The sequence below is a fragment of the Tursiops truncatus genome, chromosome 8, assembly GCF_011762595.2.
Source record: "Tursiops truncatus isolate mTurTru1 chromosome 8, mTurTru1.mat.Y, whole genome shotgun sequence".
NCBI lineage: Eukaryota > Metazoa > Chordata > Mammalia > Artiodactyla > Delphinidae > Tursiops > Tursiops truncatus.
Window position 1 is genome coordinate 24,052,010 of NC_047041.1, and position 18,736 is coordinate 24,070,745.

Here is an 18,736-nt window from a genome sequence, read left to right on the forward strand (position 1 = left end):
CTGCGCTCTAGAGCCCGTGAGCCACAACTACTGAGCCTGCACGCCTAGAGCCGGTGCTCCACAACAAGAGAAGCCTCTGCAAGAAGAAGCCCACGCACCGCAAGGAAGAGCAGCCCCTGCTCGCCGCAACTAGAGAAAGCCCGCACGCAGCAACGAAAACCCAACGCAGCCAAAAATAAATAAATAAATTTATTTTTAAAAAGACCTTTTAAAAAACTGTAGCTAAAGGGAGCCTAGCCAGTGACTCCACCCAATTGCAGAGCATAGCCTATGGTCCCACCCAGCTAGGGTCCCTGGACAGTGACCCCATCCAACCAAGGAGCACAGTCTCTAGACCCCCACAACTGCATGATATAACTGGAGGCCCTGCCCAACTAGAGAGCCTGGCCAGTGACCACCTCCAACAGAGGAGCACACCCAGCAGCTTACTCCATCACAAAACCCAGCCTACAGCCTTGCCCAACTTTGGGGCAAAGCCTATGGCCCTACCTGATCACAGAACACAGCCTGTGGCTGCATCCAACCACAAAGCCTTGCTTGTAGCTTTGCCCGAACATGAAGTCTGGCCAGCAGCACCATCTGGTAAGGGAGCACATCCTGAGGCCTCACCCAACCAGGAGTGATTGCAGAGCCCAGCCTGCAGCCCTGCTTTGTTGCAGAGTCCAGCCAGTGGCACCTCCCTGCCAGGGAACACAGCCTATGACTTCACCTAACCAGAGGTGATTGCAGAGCCCAGCTAGTAGTCCTGCCTGAAAGTAAGTAAGCCATCATGCCCACCTCAGAACATGGGCAGTGACCTCACCCAAATAGACACCCCAATAGCAAGCCTCCACCTGCCCATGGATGCTACCAGATGACCCATCCAGTACCCCAAGCTGAGCTAACTGATGAAGGTCTTTCTCTGCTGAAGGGAACCTCTGGAGTCTGGAAGAAAAGACCACTTACTCAGATGCACAGATACCAAAGTAAACATGACACCACCAAAAGAAACTAATAAAGCTCCAATAATTTACTCAAAGTATGGGTCTGTGAACTGTCTAACAAAGAATTCAGAATAATCCTCTTGAGGAAGTTCATGGAACTACAAGAACATGTAGACAGACAACTACATGAAATTGGGAAAACAGTACATGAACAAAGTGAGAAGCTCAACAAAGAAATAAAAGCTATCCTCCAAAAAGCCAAAAAGACATCCTAGATCTGAATAATAAAAAAACTGAGCTAAAGAATTCCAACAGCAGACTCCATCAAAAAGACAAGAGATAAGTGCCGGCGAGGATGTGGATAAAAGGGAATCTTGTACACTCTTGGTGGGAATGTAAACTGGTACCACCACTATGGAAAGCAGCATGGACATTACTCAAAAAATAAAATAAAAAATAGAACTACCATATGATCCAGCAATTTCACTTGTGGATATTTTTCTGAAGGAGATGAAATCACTACCTCAAAGAGACAGCTGCACTCCCATGTTCATTGCAGCATATCTACACTAGCCAAGACATAGAAACAACCTAAGTATCTGTTGACAGATGAATGGATAAAGAAAATGTGATAATGTTTTATATATTATATATTATATTATGTGAAGATATTATATATAAACATTTAATATTAGTATAGCATATTAATATTATTTATAACGGAATATTATTCAACCATGAGAAGGAAGGAAATCCTGCCATTTGTAACAACATGAATGGATCTGGAGGGCACTATGCTAAGTGAAATAAGTCAGGCAGAGAATGATGAATTCTGTATAATGTATGCTCTCATTTATATGTGGAACCAAAAAAACCCTGGACTCTTAGATATAGGGGGTACATTGTTGCTAGAAGGGGTGGTGGGGGTGTAGGGGAGGGATGAGCGGAGATCATCAAAGGGTACAAACTTCCAGTTATAAGATTAATATGTTCTAGGAATGTAATGTACAGCATGGTGACTCTAGTTAACAGTATTGTGTTGAATAATTGAAAGTTGCTAAGAGAGTAGATCTTAAAATTCTTACCACTCACACAGTAAATGGTAATTATGTGAGGTGAAGGATGTGTTAACTAAATTTTTGTGGTAATCATTTCACTATATATGTAGATCAAATCATCATGTTGTATACCTTAAATTTGCACAATGTTATATGTCAGTTATGTCTCAATAAAGATGCGGGGGAGTTAGAAATATTCGTTTAACCCAAAGTCAGAAGATATTTTCCTTATGTTTCTTCTAGAGGCTTAGTTGTTTAGTTTCACATTGAGATCTGGTATCCATCTCCAACTAATGTTTGTGTATGATAACAGGGACAAAGGTCATTTTTTTCCTTATGGATTATCAAATGACCAGGTATCTTTTATTGAAAAATACCATCTTTCCACAATAAATTGCAGTGGTGCCTTTGTAAAGTCATGAAATCATATATGTGAACTGTTTCTATAGTTTCTACTCTGTTGCATTGGATTATTTTGTCTATATTTGGGTTAACACCACATTGTCTTAATCTGTAGCTTTATAATAAGAGTGGATATATGTTAATAGAGTCCTCTAACTTTGTTCTTCAAGATTATTTTACCTATTTTAGGACTTTTGCATTTCCGTATAAACATTGGAATCAACTTGTTTTAATTTCTAAAAAAATTTTGTTGGCATTATAATTGGGATTGCATTAAATCAATTGATCAGTTTGGGGAGAACTAATATCTTACTATGCTCACGGGTTTTTTTAACATGGTGTATCTCTTCATTTATTTATATCTTCTTTAATTCCTCTCCATAATGTTTTGTAGTTTATAGTGCAGAAGTCTTATACATCTTTCATTTGATTTCTAGGTTATTTGGCTTTTTATGCTAAAGTAAGTGGTGTTATTTATTAAATCTTATTTTCTAACTGTTCATTTCTAGTTTATATAAATATTTATTTTTATATACTGACTAAATATACATTTATTATTTCTAATTGCTTTTTAATACGTCCTTTCAGATTTTTTTTAGATTTTATTGAAGTATAATTGATTTACAGTGTTGTGTTAATTTCTGCTATACAGCAAAGTGACTCAGTTATACATATATATATTCTTTTTCATATTCTTTTCCATTATAGTTTGTCACAGGATGTTGAATATAGTTCCCTGTGCTATACAGTGGCACCTTGTTGTTTATCCATCCTATATATGATAGTTTGCCTCTGCTAAACCCAAATTCCCATTCCTTTCCTCCCCTACCCCACCTCCCCCTTGGCAACCACAAATCTGTTCTCTATATAGGTGAGTCTGTTTCTGTTTTGTAGATATGTTGATTTATATTGAATTTTAGATTCCACATATAAGTGATATCATATGGTATTGGTCTTTCTCTTTCTGACTTATTTTGCTTAGTTTGATAATCTCTAGATCCATCCATGTTGCTGCAAATGGCATGAATTCATTGTTTTTGATAGCTGAGTATCTTTCAGATTTTCCACATAATCATGTCATCTTTGCATGATGACTTTCATTTTTCCTTTGCAAACTTTATACTTGTTATTTCTTGTTCTTGCTTTTTTGCACTGACTAGACCCTCCAGCACAATACTCAAAAGAATTATGGACATTCTTTTCTTTTTCCTGAACACAGAGAGAAGGCATATAATATTCCACTGTAAGCTGTTATCTGTATTTTTTTGTAGAAACTCATTATCTGTTTAAGGAAGTTAACTTAATTCCTCATTTGCTAAGATTTTTATTCTTGTTTTTATGAAAACTCTGGGTATTGAATTTGATCAAATGTTTTTGCTGCTCCTAAATGGTCATATGGTCTCCTTCATTCTCTTTACATGGTAAATTACATTCATTGACATTCAAATGTCAAACCAACCTTGTATTCCTGGAATAAACTCCACTTCATCCTGATTGTTACCCTTTTGGTATATCCTGGATTTGATTTGCTAAGCATTGGCTTAGGATTTTCTGCATATTTATTTTTAAATTCAATTTTTCTTTGTTGTAATGTCCTTGCCAGGTTTTGTATCAGTATTATGCTGGTCTCCTAAAAGGAATTGGGAAGTTTTTCTTCTTTTTCATTATCTCTAAGAGTTTGTGTGATTGGTATTATTTTTTCTATAAATGTTTGGAATAACGCATTAGCAAAGCCATGTGTGCTAGGAGTTTTCCATATAGAAAGGTTTTTAACTATGAGTTCCATTTCTCTAATAATACAGGACTATTCAGATGTGTGCTTCTTCTTGTATCCATTTTGATAAATTACTTTTTCAAGGAATTTGTCCATTTTGTTTGTTTTTATTTAGGTATAATTGACATATAACATTATATTAATTGCAAGTGGGCAACATAATCATTCAAAATTTGTATATATTGTGAAATAATCACCACAATAAGTCCAGGTAACATCTGTCACCATAGATAGTTACAAAAAATTTTTTTCTTGTGTTGAAGACTTTTAAGATTTACTCTCTTAGCAACTCTCAAATATTCAATACAATACAATTAACTATAATTCACCATGCTTTACATTACACCCCATGACTTAATTATGCTATAACTGGAAGTTTGTACCTTTTGACCCCCTTCATTTATTTCTCCCACCCCCCATCCCCCACCTCTGGCAATAATCATTTTGTTCTTTTTGTCTACGAGCTTATTGTTGTTGTTGTTTAAATTCCATGCATAAGTAAGATCATATGGTGTTTGTCTTTCTCTGACTTATTTCACTCAGCATAATGTTCTCAAATTCCATCCATGTAGTTGCAAATGGAAAGATTTTGTTATTTTTTATGGCTGAATAGTATTCTGTTATATATATATATATATATATATATATACACACATATATGTACGTGTATATATATGCCACATCTTCTTTATCCATTTATCCATCAATGAGCACTTAGGTTGTTTCCATACTTGACTATTGAAAATAATGCTGCAATGAACATGGGGGTGCATATATCTTTTTGAATTAGTGTTTTTGTTTTCTTCGAACAAATACCCAGAAGTGGAGTTGCTAGATCACATGGTAGTTCTACTTTTTATTTTTTGAGGAATCTCCATACCATTTTTCATACTGGCTGAACCAATTTCCATTCATACAAACAATGCAGAAGCGTTCCCTTTTCTCCACTTCTTTGCCAGCACTTGTTATTTCTTGGTTTTTTGATAATAATCATTCTAACAGGCTTGAAGTGACATCTTGTTGTGGATTTGATTTAAATTAAGGAATTTGTCCATTTTGTTTAAATTGTCAAATCTATTTTAGCCAAAATTTGTTTACAATCTCCTTTCATTATCCTTTTAATGTCTGTAAGACTTGTAGTGGTATTGTTAATAAGTGTTTTCTCTTCATTTCTCTACATCTGCATTTCTAGGAGTTTATCAATTTTATTAATCTTTTAAAAAAAACTGTTCTTTGGCTTTGTTGGTTTTCTCTATTTTAACTCTATTTTCTATTTCATTGATTTCCAAACTTATCTTTGTTGTTTTTTCTTTCATTTTGGGGCTTTTATTTGCTGTTCTTTTTCAAAGTTCTTGGGATGGAAAATTAGATCTTAGATTTTCAACTTTTATTCTTTTTATAGTATATGTATTTTGACCTATTAAAGTTCTCCCTTCAGCATTTCTTTAGATTTATCCACACAGGTTTTGATACGTCATATAATTATTACCTCAGCTTGGAATATTTCATAATTTTCAATGTAATTTTTTTTTTTTTCTGTGGTATGCGGGCCTCTTACTATTGTGGCCTCTCCCGTTGTGGAGCACAGGCTCTGGACGTGCAGGCTCAGGCCTAGCTGCTCCGCGGCATGTGGGATCTTCCCGGACCGGGGCACGAACCTGTGTCCCCTGCATTGGCAGGCAGACTCTCAACCACTGCGCCACCAGGGAAGCCCCAATGTAATTTTTTGACTCATGGGTTATTTAGAGCCACATTGATTAATGACCAAATATTTAGGAATTTTCTAGTTATCTTTTTATTATTGATTTCTGGTTTAATTCCACTGCAGCCAGACAACATACTTTAAATGGTTTTAATAACTCAAAACTTGCTTGGTACAGAAAAATTCTATTTTGATAAATGTTCCATGTGATCTTGAGAAAAAAATGTATTCTTCTATCGGTTAGGTCAAGTTAGTTAATTATGTTTTTCAAATCTTTTGTAGCTGTCTTAGTCTGTTCGGGCTGCCATAACAAACTATTATAGGCTGGGTGGATTATAAACAACAGAAATTTATTTATTATAGTTCTGGAGGCTAGGAAGTCCAAAATCAAGGCACTAGCAGACTTGGTACCTGTTGAGAACCTGCTTCCTGGTTCTTGTTATGTCCTCACATGTTGGAAGGGATGAGTGATCTCTCTGAGCCCTTTTTTTTTCTTTTAAATTAGTTTTATTAGTTACCTACTTTATACAAATTAGTGTATATATGTCAATCCCAATCTCCCAATTTATCCCATCACCACCAGCTCCCGCCCCCCCGTTGTCCCTGCTTTGTGTCCATACATTTGTTCTCTGCATCTGTGTCTCTATTTCTGGCTTGCAAACCAGTTCATCTGTACCATTTTTTCTAGATTCCACATATATGCGTTAATATATGATATTTGTTTTTCTCTTTCTGACTTACTTCACTCTATATGACAGTCTCTAGGTCCATCCACATCTCTACAAATGACCCAGTTTCATTCCTTTTTATGACTGAGTAATATTCCATTGTATGTATTTACCACATCTTCTTTATCCATTCATCTGACTGAGCCCTTTTTTATAAGGGCACTAATCCCATTCATGAGGGCTTTACCCTCATGACCTAATCATCTCCCAAAGGTCCAGCCTCCTCCTACCATCACCTTGGGGGTTAGAATTTCAATATGAATTTTGGAGAGACAGAAATATTTAGTCTATAGCAGGAGACTTACTAATTTTTTGCCTATTTGTTCTATCAGTGCTTGAGAAAAGTAGGTTAAAGTTTTCCATTATGATTGGGGATTCATTTATACTCCTGGTAATTGTGTTAATGTTAGCTTTACATAGTTTGAAGTAATGTTGTTAGGTACATATCAGCTCAAGATGGTTACACCTTATTGTTGAGTCGAACCTAATCAATATGAAATATTGTTTCTTATATTTTCCAAAATTTTTGCCTTAAAGTCTATTTTATTTTGTATTGATAAAGTTACCCTAGTTTAATTTTGGTTAGTGTTTGCATGGTATATTTTCTTATTCTGTTACTTTCTAACTTTTTGCATCCTTTGTAAATAATACAGAGCTGGATCTAATTTTGGTTAGTCTTAAATAATCATTGTCTTTTAATTAGCATGGTTAGATCATTTATATTTATTATAATTATGGTATTTGTTTAATTTAAGTCTACCATATTGCTGTTGCTTTTCTATTTATCATCTGTTTTTCATATATTTTTCCTGTTTCCCATTTCTTTGTATTATTTAAATGATTTTAATATATCACTATTTTCTTCTGCATTAATTTTTGGTTATTTTGATTGATTTAAGATGTTCATAAATTATTTGCTACTCTTTCTGTTGAGAGGTTAGGGGCAATCTTCTTCCTTTTATTTAAGCTATTATAGGCTTGCTTTACCACTAAAACCAATAAAATAGAACATGACATACTGGGACCTCTAAGCTTAGGTAATAAATATGGAGAACAGTATGGAGGTTCCTTAAAAAACTAAAAATAGAACTACCGTATGACCCAGCAATCCCACTACTGGGCATATACCCTGAGAAAACCATAATTCAAAAAGAGTCATGTACCACAATGTTCTCTGCAGCTCTATTTACAATAGCCAGGACATGGAAGCAACCTAAGTGTCCATCGACAGATGAATGGATAATGAAGATGTGGCACATATATACAATGGAATATTAGCCATAAAAAGAAACAAAATTGAGTTATTTGTAGTGATGTGGCTGGACCTAGAGTCTGTCATACAGAGTGAACTAAATCAGAAAGCAGAAAACAAATACTGTGTGCTTACACATATATATGGAATCTAAAAAATATATATATATGCATATATATATATATATACACATATATATGTATGTATATATATGTGGTTCTGAAGAACCTAGGGGCAGGACAGGAGTAAAGATGCAGATGTAGAGAATGGACTTGAGGACATGAGGAGGGGGAAGGGTAAGCTGGGACCAAGTGAGAGATTGGCATGGACTTATATGTACTACCAAATGTAAAATAGATAGCTAGTAAGAAGCAGCCACATAGCACAGAGAGATCAGCTCGGTGCTTTGTGACAACTTGGGGGTGGGATAGGGAGGGTGGGAGGGAGATGAAAGAGGGAGAAGATATGGGGATATATGTATATGTATAACTGATTCAGTTTGTTATAAAGCAGAAACTAACACACCATTGTAAAGCAATTATACCCCAATAAAGATGTTAAAAAAATAAAAATAAAGACAGTGCCCAGCTTAAAAAGAAAAAAAAAAAAAAAAAAAGCATTGCAGGCGGCCCAGTTTCAATCCCTGGTCAGGGAACTAAGATCCTGCAAGCCATGTGGTGTGGCCATAAAAAAGAAACATTGCAGTGTCCATGTCTGTGTCATGGAATGCTCATTCTAGATGAAGCCAGCCACAAGGTACAACAACCCTGAAACTGCCATGCCAAGCTAGCCTAATGGAAAGGCTGTCTACAGAGATTGGTGATTGGCCATCCCCAGATTTATCAGCTATTCCATCCCGCTTACAAGATACATAACTGAAAAAGCCATTTTCAATATTCCTTCCCCAGCAGATAAAACAGAAAAAGAACCAAGAAACAAGCCTGATAGCTAGAATTGAGGCCCCTGACATAGGGCCCCACTTGAGTCATCCCAGCCATTCCCAGCTTTGTAATCCATCTCAGATGAAGTCTCAATCACTGTGGAAGTGAGACCAGACATCCCTACTCTGCCCTACCATAATTTGCAACCCATAATTGTGAGCATAATAAAATGGTGGTTGTTTTACATCACTAAGTTTTGGGGGTAGTTTGCTACACAGCAGTAGATTACCATAACAGTTACATATTATCTTAATGGGGTAACTTAGAGTTTACAATATGCGTCCTTGACTAATTAATGCCTACATTAAGTTAGTACTTTTACCCTTTCCAGAACAATGCAAGAATCTTAAAATGGGTTAACTCCCTTTATCGTCTTTCCCTTTTGTGCTATTTGTTGTCAGTTTTCACTTACATTTTTGTTTTAAATATAAGAAGACATTATTTTTATTGCCTTAAACAATTAGTATTTACTTTTTGTTGTGGTAAATATACATAACATAAAATTTACCATAATAACCACTTTTAGGTGTACAGTTTAGTGACATTAATTACATTTACAACATTGTGTAGCCATTTCCACTATCCACTTCTAGAACTTTTTCATAATCTCAAACAGAACTTCCTGTATCCACTAAACAATAACTCTCCATCCTCCACTGCCCCCTAGGCCATGGTAACCTCTATTTTACTTTCTGTATCCATGAATTTGTCTATTCTAGGTAGTTTGTATAAGTACATTTGTCCTTTTGTCTCTGCTATTTCATTTAGTATAATGTTTTCAAGTTTCATCTAATTTATAGCATGCATCAGAATTTCATTCCTTTTAAAGGCTGAATAATATTCCATTGCATTTATATACTACATTTTGTTTATCCACTCCCTTTTAACAGATCTTGGGTTGTTTACACATTTTGGCTATTGTGAATAATGCTACTATGAAAATTGTTGTATAAGTATCTGTTTGAGTACCTCTTTCAATTCTTTCGGGTTCATATCTAGAAGTGGAAGTACTGAATCATATTGCAATTCTATGTTTAAATTTTTGAGGAATGATCAAAATGTTTTCCATTGTGGCAGCACCATTTTACATTTTCACTAGCAATGCACACAGTTTCCAATTTCTCTACACTCTTGCCAAAACCTATTTTCTATTTTTTTATGATAGCTATCCTAATGGATGTGAAGTTGTATCTCATTGTGATTTTGATTTTGATTTCCTTTATGACTATTGATGTTGAGCATCTTTTTATGTATTTATTGACCATTCGTAAATTTCTCTGGAGAAATGAGTATTTGAGACTTTTGCCCATTTTTGAATTGAGTTATTTGTTGTTTTTATTGTTGTGATGTGGGAGTTCTTTACATATTTTGGATATTAACCCCTTATCGAATATCTGCTTTGCAAATATTTTCTTCCATTCTGTGGATTGCCCTTTCAGCCTCTTGACTGTGTCCTCTGCCACGCAAAAGTTTTAAATTTTGATATAGTCCACTCTACCCTTGTTTTTCTTTAATTGCTGTGCTTGCAGGGTAATGTCCAATAAATCATTGCCAAATTCAATGTCATGAAGCTTTTCTCTTTTATTTTCTTCTAAGAGTTTTAGGTTGCAGCTCTCATTTTTAGGCCTTTGATCCACTTTGCATTAATGTCCAATTTCATTATTTTGTATGTGGATATCCAGTTTTCCCAGCATCATTTGTTGAAAAGACTGTCCTTTCCCCATTAATAATCTTGGCACCCTTGTCAAAGTCAATTATACATGTAGGAGTATATTTTGGGGTTCTCTATTCATTCCATTGGTCTTATGTCTGTCCTAATGCCAATGCCAAACTGTTTTGTAGCAAGTATTGACATCAGGATGTGTCTGGCTATTTGGGGGCCCTTGAGATTCCACATGAATTTTAGAATGTACTTTTATATGTCTTTTAAAAGTGACATTGGAATTTTGATAGGGATTGCACTGAATCTGTAGATTACTTTGGGTAATATTTTCATCTTACCAATATTAAGTCTTCCAATCCATGAACACAGTATGTCTTTCCATTTATTTATGTCTCCTTTAATTTCAGTATTCATTTTTTATTTATTTATTTATTTTTAATAGGGGTATAGTTGTTTTACAATGTTGTGTTAGTTTCTACTGTACAGTGAAATGAAATAGAGTTCCCTGTGCTATACAGCAGGTTCTTATTAGTTATCTGTTTTATACATATTAGTGTATATATGTCAGTCCCAATCTCCCAATTCATCCCACCTCACCCCCCACATTCTCCCCTTGGTGTCCATACGTTCAGTATTCATTTTTATTTCTCCAGATATTTACACCTTCCAGGGACCTTCATTCCTCCCTACAGTTCTGTGTTTCCCTATGGTATTACTTTCCTGCAACATAAGGTATTCCCTACAGTAGTTGTCGTAGGGCAGATCTCCTGTGAAAAATTCTTTCAGCTTTTGTTTGTCTGAAAACATCTTTATTTCACTTTTGTTTTTGAAGAATATTATCAACATGATAGAAATCTAAGTTGTCACGTTCTGTGTTTTTTTTCCCCCTTAGCACCTTAAATATGACATTCCATTCTATTCTGGATTCCATGGTTTCTGTTAAAAAAAAAATCAAGGACCAGTTTTACTCTTTCAACCCTGAAAGTAATGTGTCTTTTATTGTCTGGATGCTTTTAAATTGCCTCTATGTTTTGTTTTTAGCAGTTTAAATTCGATGTGCCTATGTGTCATTTTCATTTTTTGTCCTGCTTGAATAAGTTGACAATAGAATAATCCAGCAGAGTCCATGCCTTGTTACCCTAGCATACTTACTTCTTCTAACCATATTTAACTTCCAAATAATGTCAATATTAAAATTATGCTTCCACCTAACATGATACAACTATCCCTCATATAGATTAAAACAAACTAATCCTCTTCCCCAAAGTAATTTTATTTATCTTTCAATCATTTTTATTTCTCTTCCTGCTGAGTCATACTCCACCTATGATATCTTGTCATATAAATACTAGATACAAGGTTAAGCACTTATATTTATTTCCTACTGCTGCTATAACAACTGCCAAAACCTTAGTAGCTTTAAACAACAAAAAATTATTATCATACAATTCTGGAGGCCAAAATCTGAAATGGATCTCACTGGGCTAAAATCAAGATGTCAGCAATGCTGCATTCTTTCTGGAAGCTCTAGGGAAGAATTTGTTTTCATGTCTTTTCCAGCCTTTAGTGGCTGCCCACATTCCTTGGCTCATGGTCTCCTTCCATTTTCAAAGCCAGCAATGACCTACCAAGTATGTCTCACATCACATCACTCTGGTGCTGACTCTTCTGTCCCCTCTTTGACTTATACAGACTCTTTATTTTCCCAATTATAAGGTCCCCTCATTTTTTTTGGTGTGGTGGTTCACTGGCATAAGGAACTCAAAATGGCCAGGTGACAGTATCAGCTTCCGTTTTAATGTAACTGTTGGTGTGTACCTTGGTGGAAGCCTTTCTCCTGTGGGTTCTAAGGCCTTTATATCCACAGAACCCAAAGGTACAAGGAAAGGAAGCAAAATTTTCACTAGTGGATTATTAGAGATAATATTGAGAGGGAGCCACTTTCATTTCCACCCTTTAATTTTCAAACTCATAAATGCTGGCTGGCATAGATTCAGATCATATTCTATAACATGAAGGACATCACTGTAGCCTGAAAAGTGTTGTCAGTGGAACTCTAACTGTAACTGAGTCTCCAAAATGCCATTCCACCAGGCCAAGTGCTTTAGGGTGATGGGGAACAAGGTAATGTCAGTGAATTTCATGAGCATAGGCCCATTGATGTGCTGCGTTTGCTCTGAAGCAAGTTCTCTGATCAGAAGCAATTCTATGCAGAATATAATGACAAGTGAATAAAACATTTTGAAGGTACACAGATAGTGGTTTTTGTAGAAATATTTTGTACCCAGGAGTGTAAATTATCAATTCCAATGAGAATCAAGTGTTACCCCTTCCATAATGGAAGTGTTCCAACTAATCAATGTGCCACAAGAAGCTGGCTAATTCCCTCAAGGAGTGATGCCATATCAGGGGCTCAGTGTTGGTCTCTGCTTTGGCACAGTGGGCACTCAGCAGTAGTTGTAGCCAGATATAGTGCATAAAAATCCATTTTGCTGAGCCCGAATAACCTCCACTCCTCCATTCCTGTTGCCATGGCCACTTTGTTCATGAGCCTATTGGGCAAGGAGAGCAGTGGCTAGGGAAATAGACTGACTGACTCCAAAGAATGGGTCATCTTGCTTACTTGATTATTAATATTCTTCTCTACTGAGATTGCTCTTTGATGAGAATTGACATGGGACACAAATGTCTTCACACTTGGTGCCCATTTGGAGGGGTCTGACCTCTTCCGCAAAAGCTTTCTAACCAGGTTATTTCCAAATCCCTGACCATCCAGCAAAGCCACCAGTTATTGCCCATCTGTAGATCTGTACCTCTGGCCATCTTTTCTTCCAGGCATAATATACAACAGGTATGCTGCTTGAAGTTCTGTCCCCTGTAAGTATTTCTCTTCAGAGCTCCCCCTGAGTGAGGCTGTATATTATATACGGAACTTCCTATGGGTTACACTTTGCACTTGACCTCCTGAGGCCTGCTAGGTCCTGAGTTTGACCAATAGAATTCAAACTAAGTGATGCTGTGTGACTTCCAAGACAAGGCCTTGAGAAGCCTTGCAATTTCTACTGTCTCTCTCTGTCTCTTTCTCCCTCCCTCTCTCCATCTCTTTCTCTCTCTCTCTCTCTCTCTCTCTCCCTCTCTCTCTCTCTCTCTCTCTCTCTCTCTCTCTCTCTCGTACTTTGAAATGTACATGCTGTGAAGAAACTCTAAACTGAAAGTCTGTATGGAGAGAGAAGCCCAGCCATCACAGAGGTTCCAACAATCCAAGCTGAAGACCCAGTATATGTGTGTGAGACCATATTAAATCACCCATCTCCAGCTGATCTGGCAACTGACTACAGCCAAATACATGAGTCCAAGCAAGAATAGAAGTTCCCCGTCAACCCGCAGAAAGCAGTTGTTTCTTTAAGTCACTAAATTTGAGGGTGGTTTGATACAATAATCTACAAGTTTAGAAGATACTATTCAGATTTTAAACCATCATAAATTTTTCTTGATACTCAATTTGGGGTTTTACTTAAGAAATTACATCTTCCTTTCAGAAAGAATATTATTCGTGTTGAGGTGAGCTGCACCATCTTCCACAGGCAATTGCAATGGGACTTCAAATTGTCATATTAGTATTATGGATTACTTCGACTTGTATTTATTTGATTTGATTTAATATAAGCAAACTGAGGGGTCAGGGAATGTTTACCAAGAGTTATTAAGGGTTTTGGGAGGGATAAGGTAGGAGAGGGTTACCAAAGATAGCTTTCCAAGATAGAAGAATTGCTTGCAGTTGTTTGACTAAATTTGCACTAACAATAAAAGTAGATAGGGTTTGTAAATCAGTGGAATTACCACAGGAATGAGGAGGATTCTGTAATGACAATAATAGATAATACTTATTGAGTGCTTTTTTATGCCAGAAGTTGTTCTAAGTGCTTTACAAATTTTAGCTCATTTATTCCTAACCATAGCTGTATGAAATAGTACTGTCATTCCCATATTTTAGATAAGAAACTGATCATAGAGGTTAAGCAACTTGTTCAGGATCACACAGCTAGTAATTACTAACACTTAAGCCCAGACAATATTATGCCACGCTCAGTGTTCTTAACCACTAGGCTGTATTTTGTCTTTCTCCTAGATTACACTGGAGTATACGAAATTGACCCAACCAAAATTTTGGATATTTTATTTATAGTTGCTAGTGATACCATTACAAATTTAAGGGTAAAACTCTTTGTGAGAATAATACCAATATTGCCTGACTTATCAAAGCAAACCTTGATTGGATAATATTTCTAAAATATAGTTTACATATGTAAAATCTATTTTATGATTTTTACTCATTTTGCCCTAATTAGGCAGAAAGCTAATTAGAGGTAGAAAACCCAGTTTTGACCATAAAATCTTATGTGTTTGAACCTTTAGAATGTCACTGTATTCCAACACTTTAAACGTTTGATTAATATAAGAAGACAAGGGGAGCCACGTCAGATACTGAAATACATTAATCCTAAAGAGGTAAGGACATTATTTATTGATACAATATATTTTCCCCCCTTAAAAATGTGTGGCTACTTTATAAATTCAATGTGCTTGTATTTCTTTTTTTTAACTTTTTAAATTAAACTATTACACACATATAGAAAGTTCATAAAACATAAATTTATAACAACTGAATCATCACAAGCAAACCCCTGTGTAACATTCACCCAGATCAACGTTTTCCTACTTCAAACCATTACCTTTGGGTGCCCTGCAAATCACTGCCGACTCTCTTCTTCCAAAAGGTAAACCCTATTTTGAATCCTACCACTATACTTTAGTTTTCTGTTATAAAGCTATATATAAATAGAATCCTATAGTATACTTTTGTATCTAGCTTTGTTCATTCAACATTGTTTGTGAACCTAAACTTCATTCATTTCATAAAAATGTTGGTAGTATTCCATTTTATGAATATACTGCTATTTATTCATTCTACAATAGATTGACATTTGGACATTTTCTAGTTTGTGGCTATTATAAAGGCTGCTTTTGGAACTATTCTTACTCATGCCTCCTGGTTAACAGGTCCACAAATTTCTTTTGGTTTCTATTCAACCTAGAATCAGAATTGCTGGATGGAAGGATATGCCAAACTATTTTCCAAAGTTATTGTATTAATTTATATTCACTGTCAGCAACCTTTGGGAATTCTTGGTGCTCTACATCCTCAGCAACACTTAATATTGTCAGTTTTTAATTTGCACTTCTCTTATTACTAATGAAGTTGAGCATCTTTTTGAGGAGTTGTGCTTCTGATTAAAATTCTATATGTGATTTTTCAGGCCTGACCATAGGCAATTACAAAGCCTTTACCTGACAGGACTCACAAGGGAAAGCTATCCTCACCTCACACTAGACTTGGTACAGAGTCAGTGCATTACAGTCAATGAAGGGAGTTGCAGACAAGGACTCAGGACCCTCTCTGTCCACGAATTTAGGCATATTTTCCTAGCCCCAAAAGCCTTCACTCCTAGATCTCTCTCTCTTTTTTTTTAACGTATTTTTATTGGAGTATAATTGCTTTACAATGGTGTGTTAGTTTCTGCTGTATAACAGTGAATCAGCTATAGATATAAATATATTCCCATACCTCCTCCCTCTTGCGTCTCCCTCCCACCCTCCCTATGCCACCGCTCTAGGTGGACACAAAGCACCAAACTGATCTCCCTGTGCTATGCGGCTGCTTCCCACTAGCTATCTATTTTACATTAGATAGTGTATATATGACCATGCCACTCTCTCACTTCGTCCCAACATACACTTACATCTCCCCATGTCCTCAAGTCTATTCTCTACGTCTGCGTCTTTATTCCTGTCCTGCCCCTAGTTCTTCAGAACCTTTTTTTATATTCCATATATATGTGTTAGCATACTGTATTTGTTTTTCTCTTTCTGCCTTACTTCACTCTGTATCACAGTCTCTAGGTCCATCCACCTCACTACAAATAATGCAATTTCGTTTCTTTTTATAGCTGAGTAATATTCCATTGTATATAAGCGTCACATCCTCTTTAACCATTCATCTGTCGATGGACACTTAGGTTGCTTCCATGTCCTGGCTACTGTAAATAGATCTGCAATGAACATTGTGGTACATGACTCTTTTTGAATTATAGTTTTCTCAGGGTATATGCCCAATACTGCGATTGCTGGGTCATATGGTAGTTCTATTTTTAGTTTTATAAGGAACCTCCATACTGTTTTCCATAGTGGCTGTATCAATTTACATTCCCACCAACAGTGCAAGAGGGTACCCTTTTCTCCACACCCTCTCCAGCATTTATTGTTTGTAGATTTTTTGATCATGGCCATACTGACTTGTGTGAAGTGATACCTCATTGTAGTTTTGATTTGCATTTCTCTAATGATTAGTGATGCTGAGCATCCTTTCATGTGTTTGTTGGCAATCTATATCTTCTTTGGAGAAATGTCTGTTTAGGTCTTCTGCCCATCTGGATTCGGTTGTTTGTTTTTTTGATATTGAGCTGCATGAGCTGCTTGTAAATTTTGGAGATTAATCTTTTGTCAATTGCTTCATTTGCAAATATTTTCTCCCATTCTGAGGGTTGTCTTTTCATCTTGTTTATGGTTTCCTTTGCCATGCAAAAGCTTTTAAGTTTCATTAGGTCCCATTTGTTTATTTTTGTTTTTATTTCCATTTCTCTAGGAGGTGGGTTAAAACGATCTTGCAGTGATTTATGTCATAGAGTGTTCTGCCTATGTTTTCCTCTAAGAGTTTTATAGTGTCTGGCCTTACATTTAGGTCTTTAATCCATTTTGAGTTTATTTTTGTGTATGGTGTTAGGGAGTGTTCTAATTTCATTCTTTTACACGTAGCTGTCCAGTTTTCCCAGCACCACTTATTGAAGAGGCTGTCTTTTCTCCATTGTATATTCTTGCCTCCTTTATCAAAAATAAGGTGACCATATGTGTGTGTGTTTATCCTTGGGCTTTCTATCCTGCTCCATTGATCTATGTTCCTGTTTTTGTGCCAGTACCATATTTTCTGCATGACTGTAGCTTTGAAGTATAGTCTGAAGTCCAGGAGCCTGATTCTTCCAGCTGTGTTTTTCTTTCTCAAGATTGCTTTGGCTGTTCTGGGTCTTTTGTGTTTCCATACAAATTGTGAAATTTTTGTTCTGGTTCTGTAAAATGTGCCATTGGTAGTTTCATAGGGATTGTAATGAATCTGTAGATTGCTTTGTGTAGTAGAGTCATTTTCACAGTGTTGATTCTTCCAATCAAAGAACATGGTATATCCCTCCATCTGTTTGTATCATCTTTAATTTCCTCATCAGTGTCTTATATTTTTCTGCATACAGATCTTTTGTCTCCTTTGGTAGGTTTATTGCTAGGTATTTTATTCTTTTTGTTGCAATGGTAAATGTGAGTGTTTCCTTAATTTCTCTTTCAGATTTTTCATCATTAGTGTTTAGCAATGCAAGAGATTTCTGTGCATTAATTTTGTATCCTACTACCTTTCCAAATTCATTGATTAGCTCTAGTAGTTTTCTGGGAGCATTTTTAGGATTCTCTATGTATAGTATCATGTCATCTGCAAACAGTGACAGTTTTACTTCTTCTTTTCTGATTTGGTTTCCTTTTATTTCTTTTTCTTCTCTGATTGCTGAGGCTAAAAATTCCAAAACTATGTTGAATAAGAGTGGTGAGAGTGGGCCACCTTGTCTTGTTCCTGATCTTAGTGGAAATGCTTTCAGTTTTTCACCATTGAGGACGATGTTTGCTGTGGGCTTGTCATATATGGCCTTTATTATGTTGAGGAAAGTTCCCTCTATGCCAACTTTATGGAGGGTTTTTATCATAAATGGGTGTTGAATTTTGTCAAAAGCTTTTTCTGCATCTATTGAGATGATCATATGGTTTTTTATCATTCAATTTGTTAATATTGAGTATCACACTGATTGATTTGTGTAATTGAAGAATTCTTGCACTCCTGGGATAAACCCAACTTGATCACAGTGTATGATCCTTTTAATGTGCTTCTGGATTCTGTTTGCTAGTATTTTGTTGAGGACATTTGCATTTTGTTCACCAGTGATATTGGCCTGTAGTTTTCTTTTTTTTTGTAACATCTTTGTATGCCTTTGGTATCAGGGTGATGATGGCCTCATAGAATGAGTTTGGGAGTGTTCCTCCCTTTGGTATATCTTGGAAGAGTTTGAGAATAATAGGTGTTAGCTGTTCAATAAATGTTTCATAGAATTCCCCTGTGAAGCCATCTGGTCCTCGGCTTTTG

At 36.0% G+C, this 18,736-nt stretch overlaps 1 protein-coding gene across 1 annotated transcript in view; it reads left to right on the top strand.

Moving 5' to 3' along the window:
* C8H11orf65 (chromosome 8 C11orf65 homolog) overlaps nucleotides 1-18,736 on the top strand; it is a 123,561-nt gene that overhangs the window by 45,126 nt on the left and 59,699 nt on the right. Inside the window, 1 exon segment of the mRNA XM_019941950.3 lies at nucleotides 14,860-14,952. Within this exon segment, the coding sequence (XP_019797509.1) occupies nucleotides 14,860-14,952 (93 nt within the window).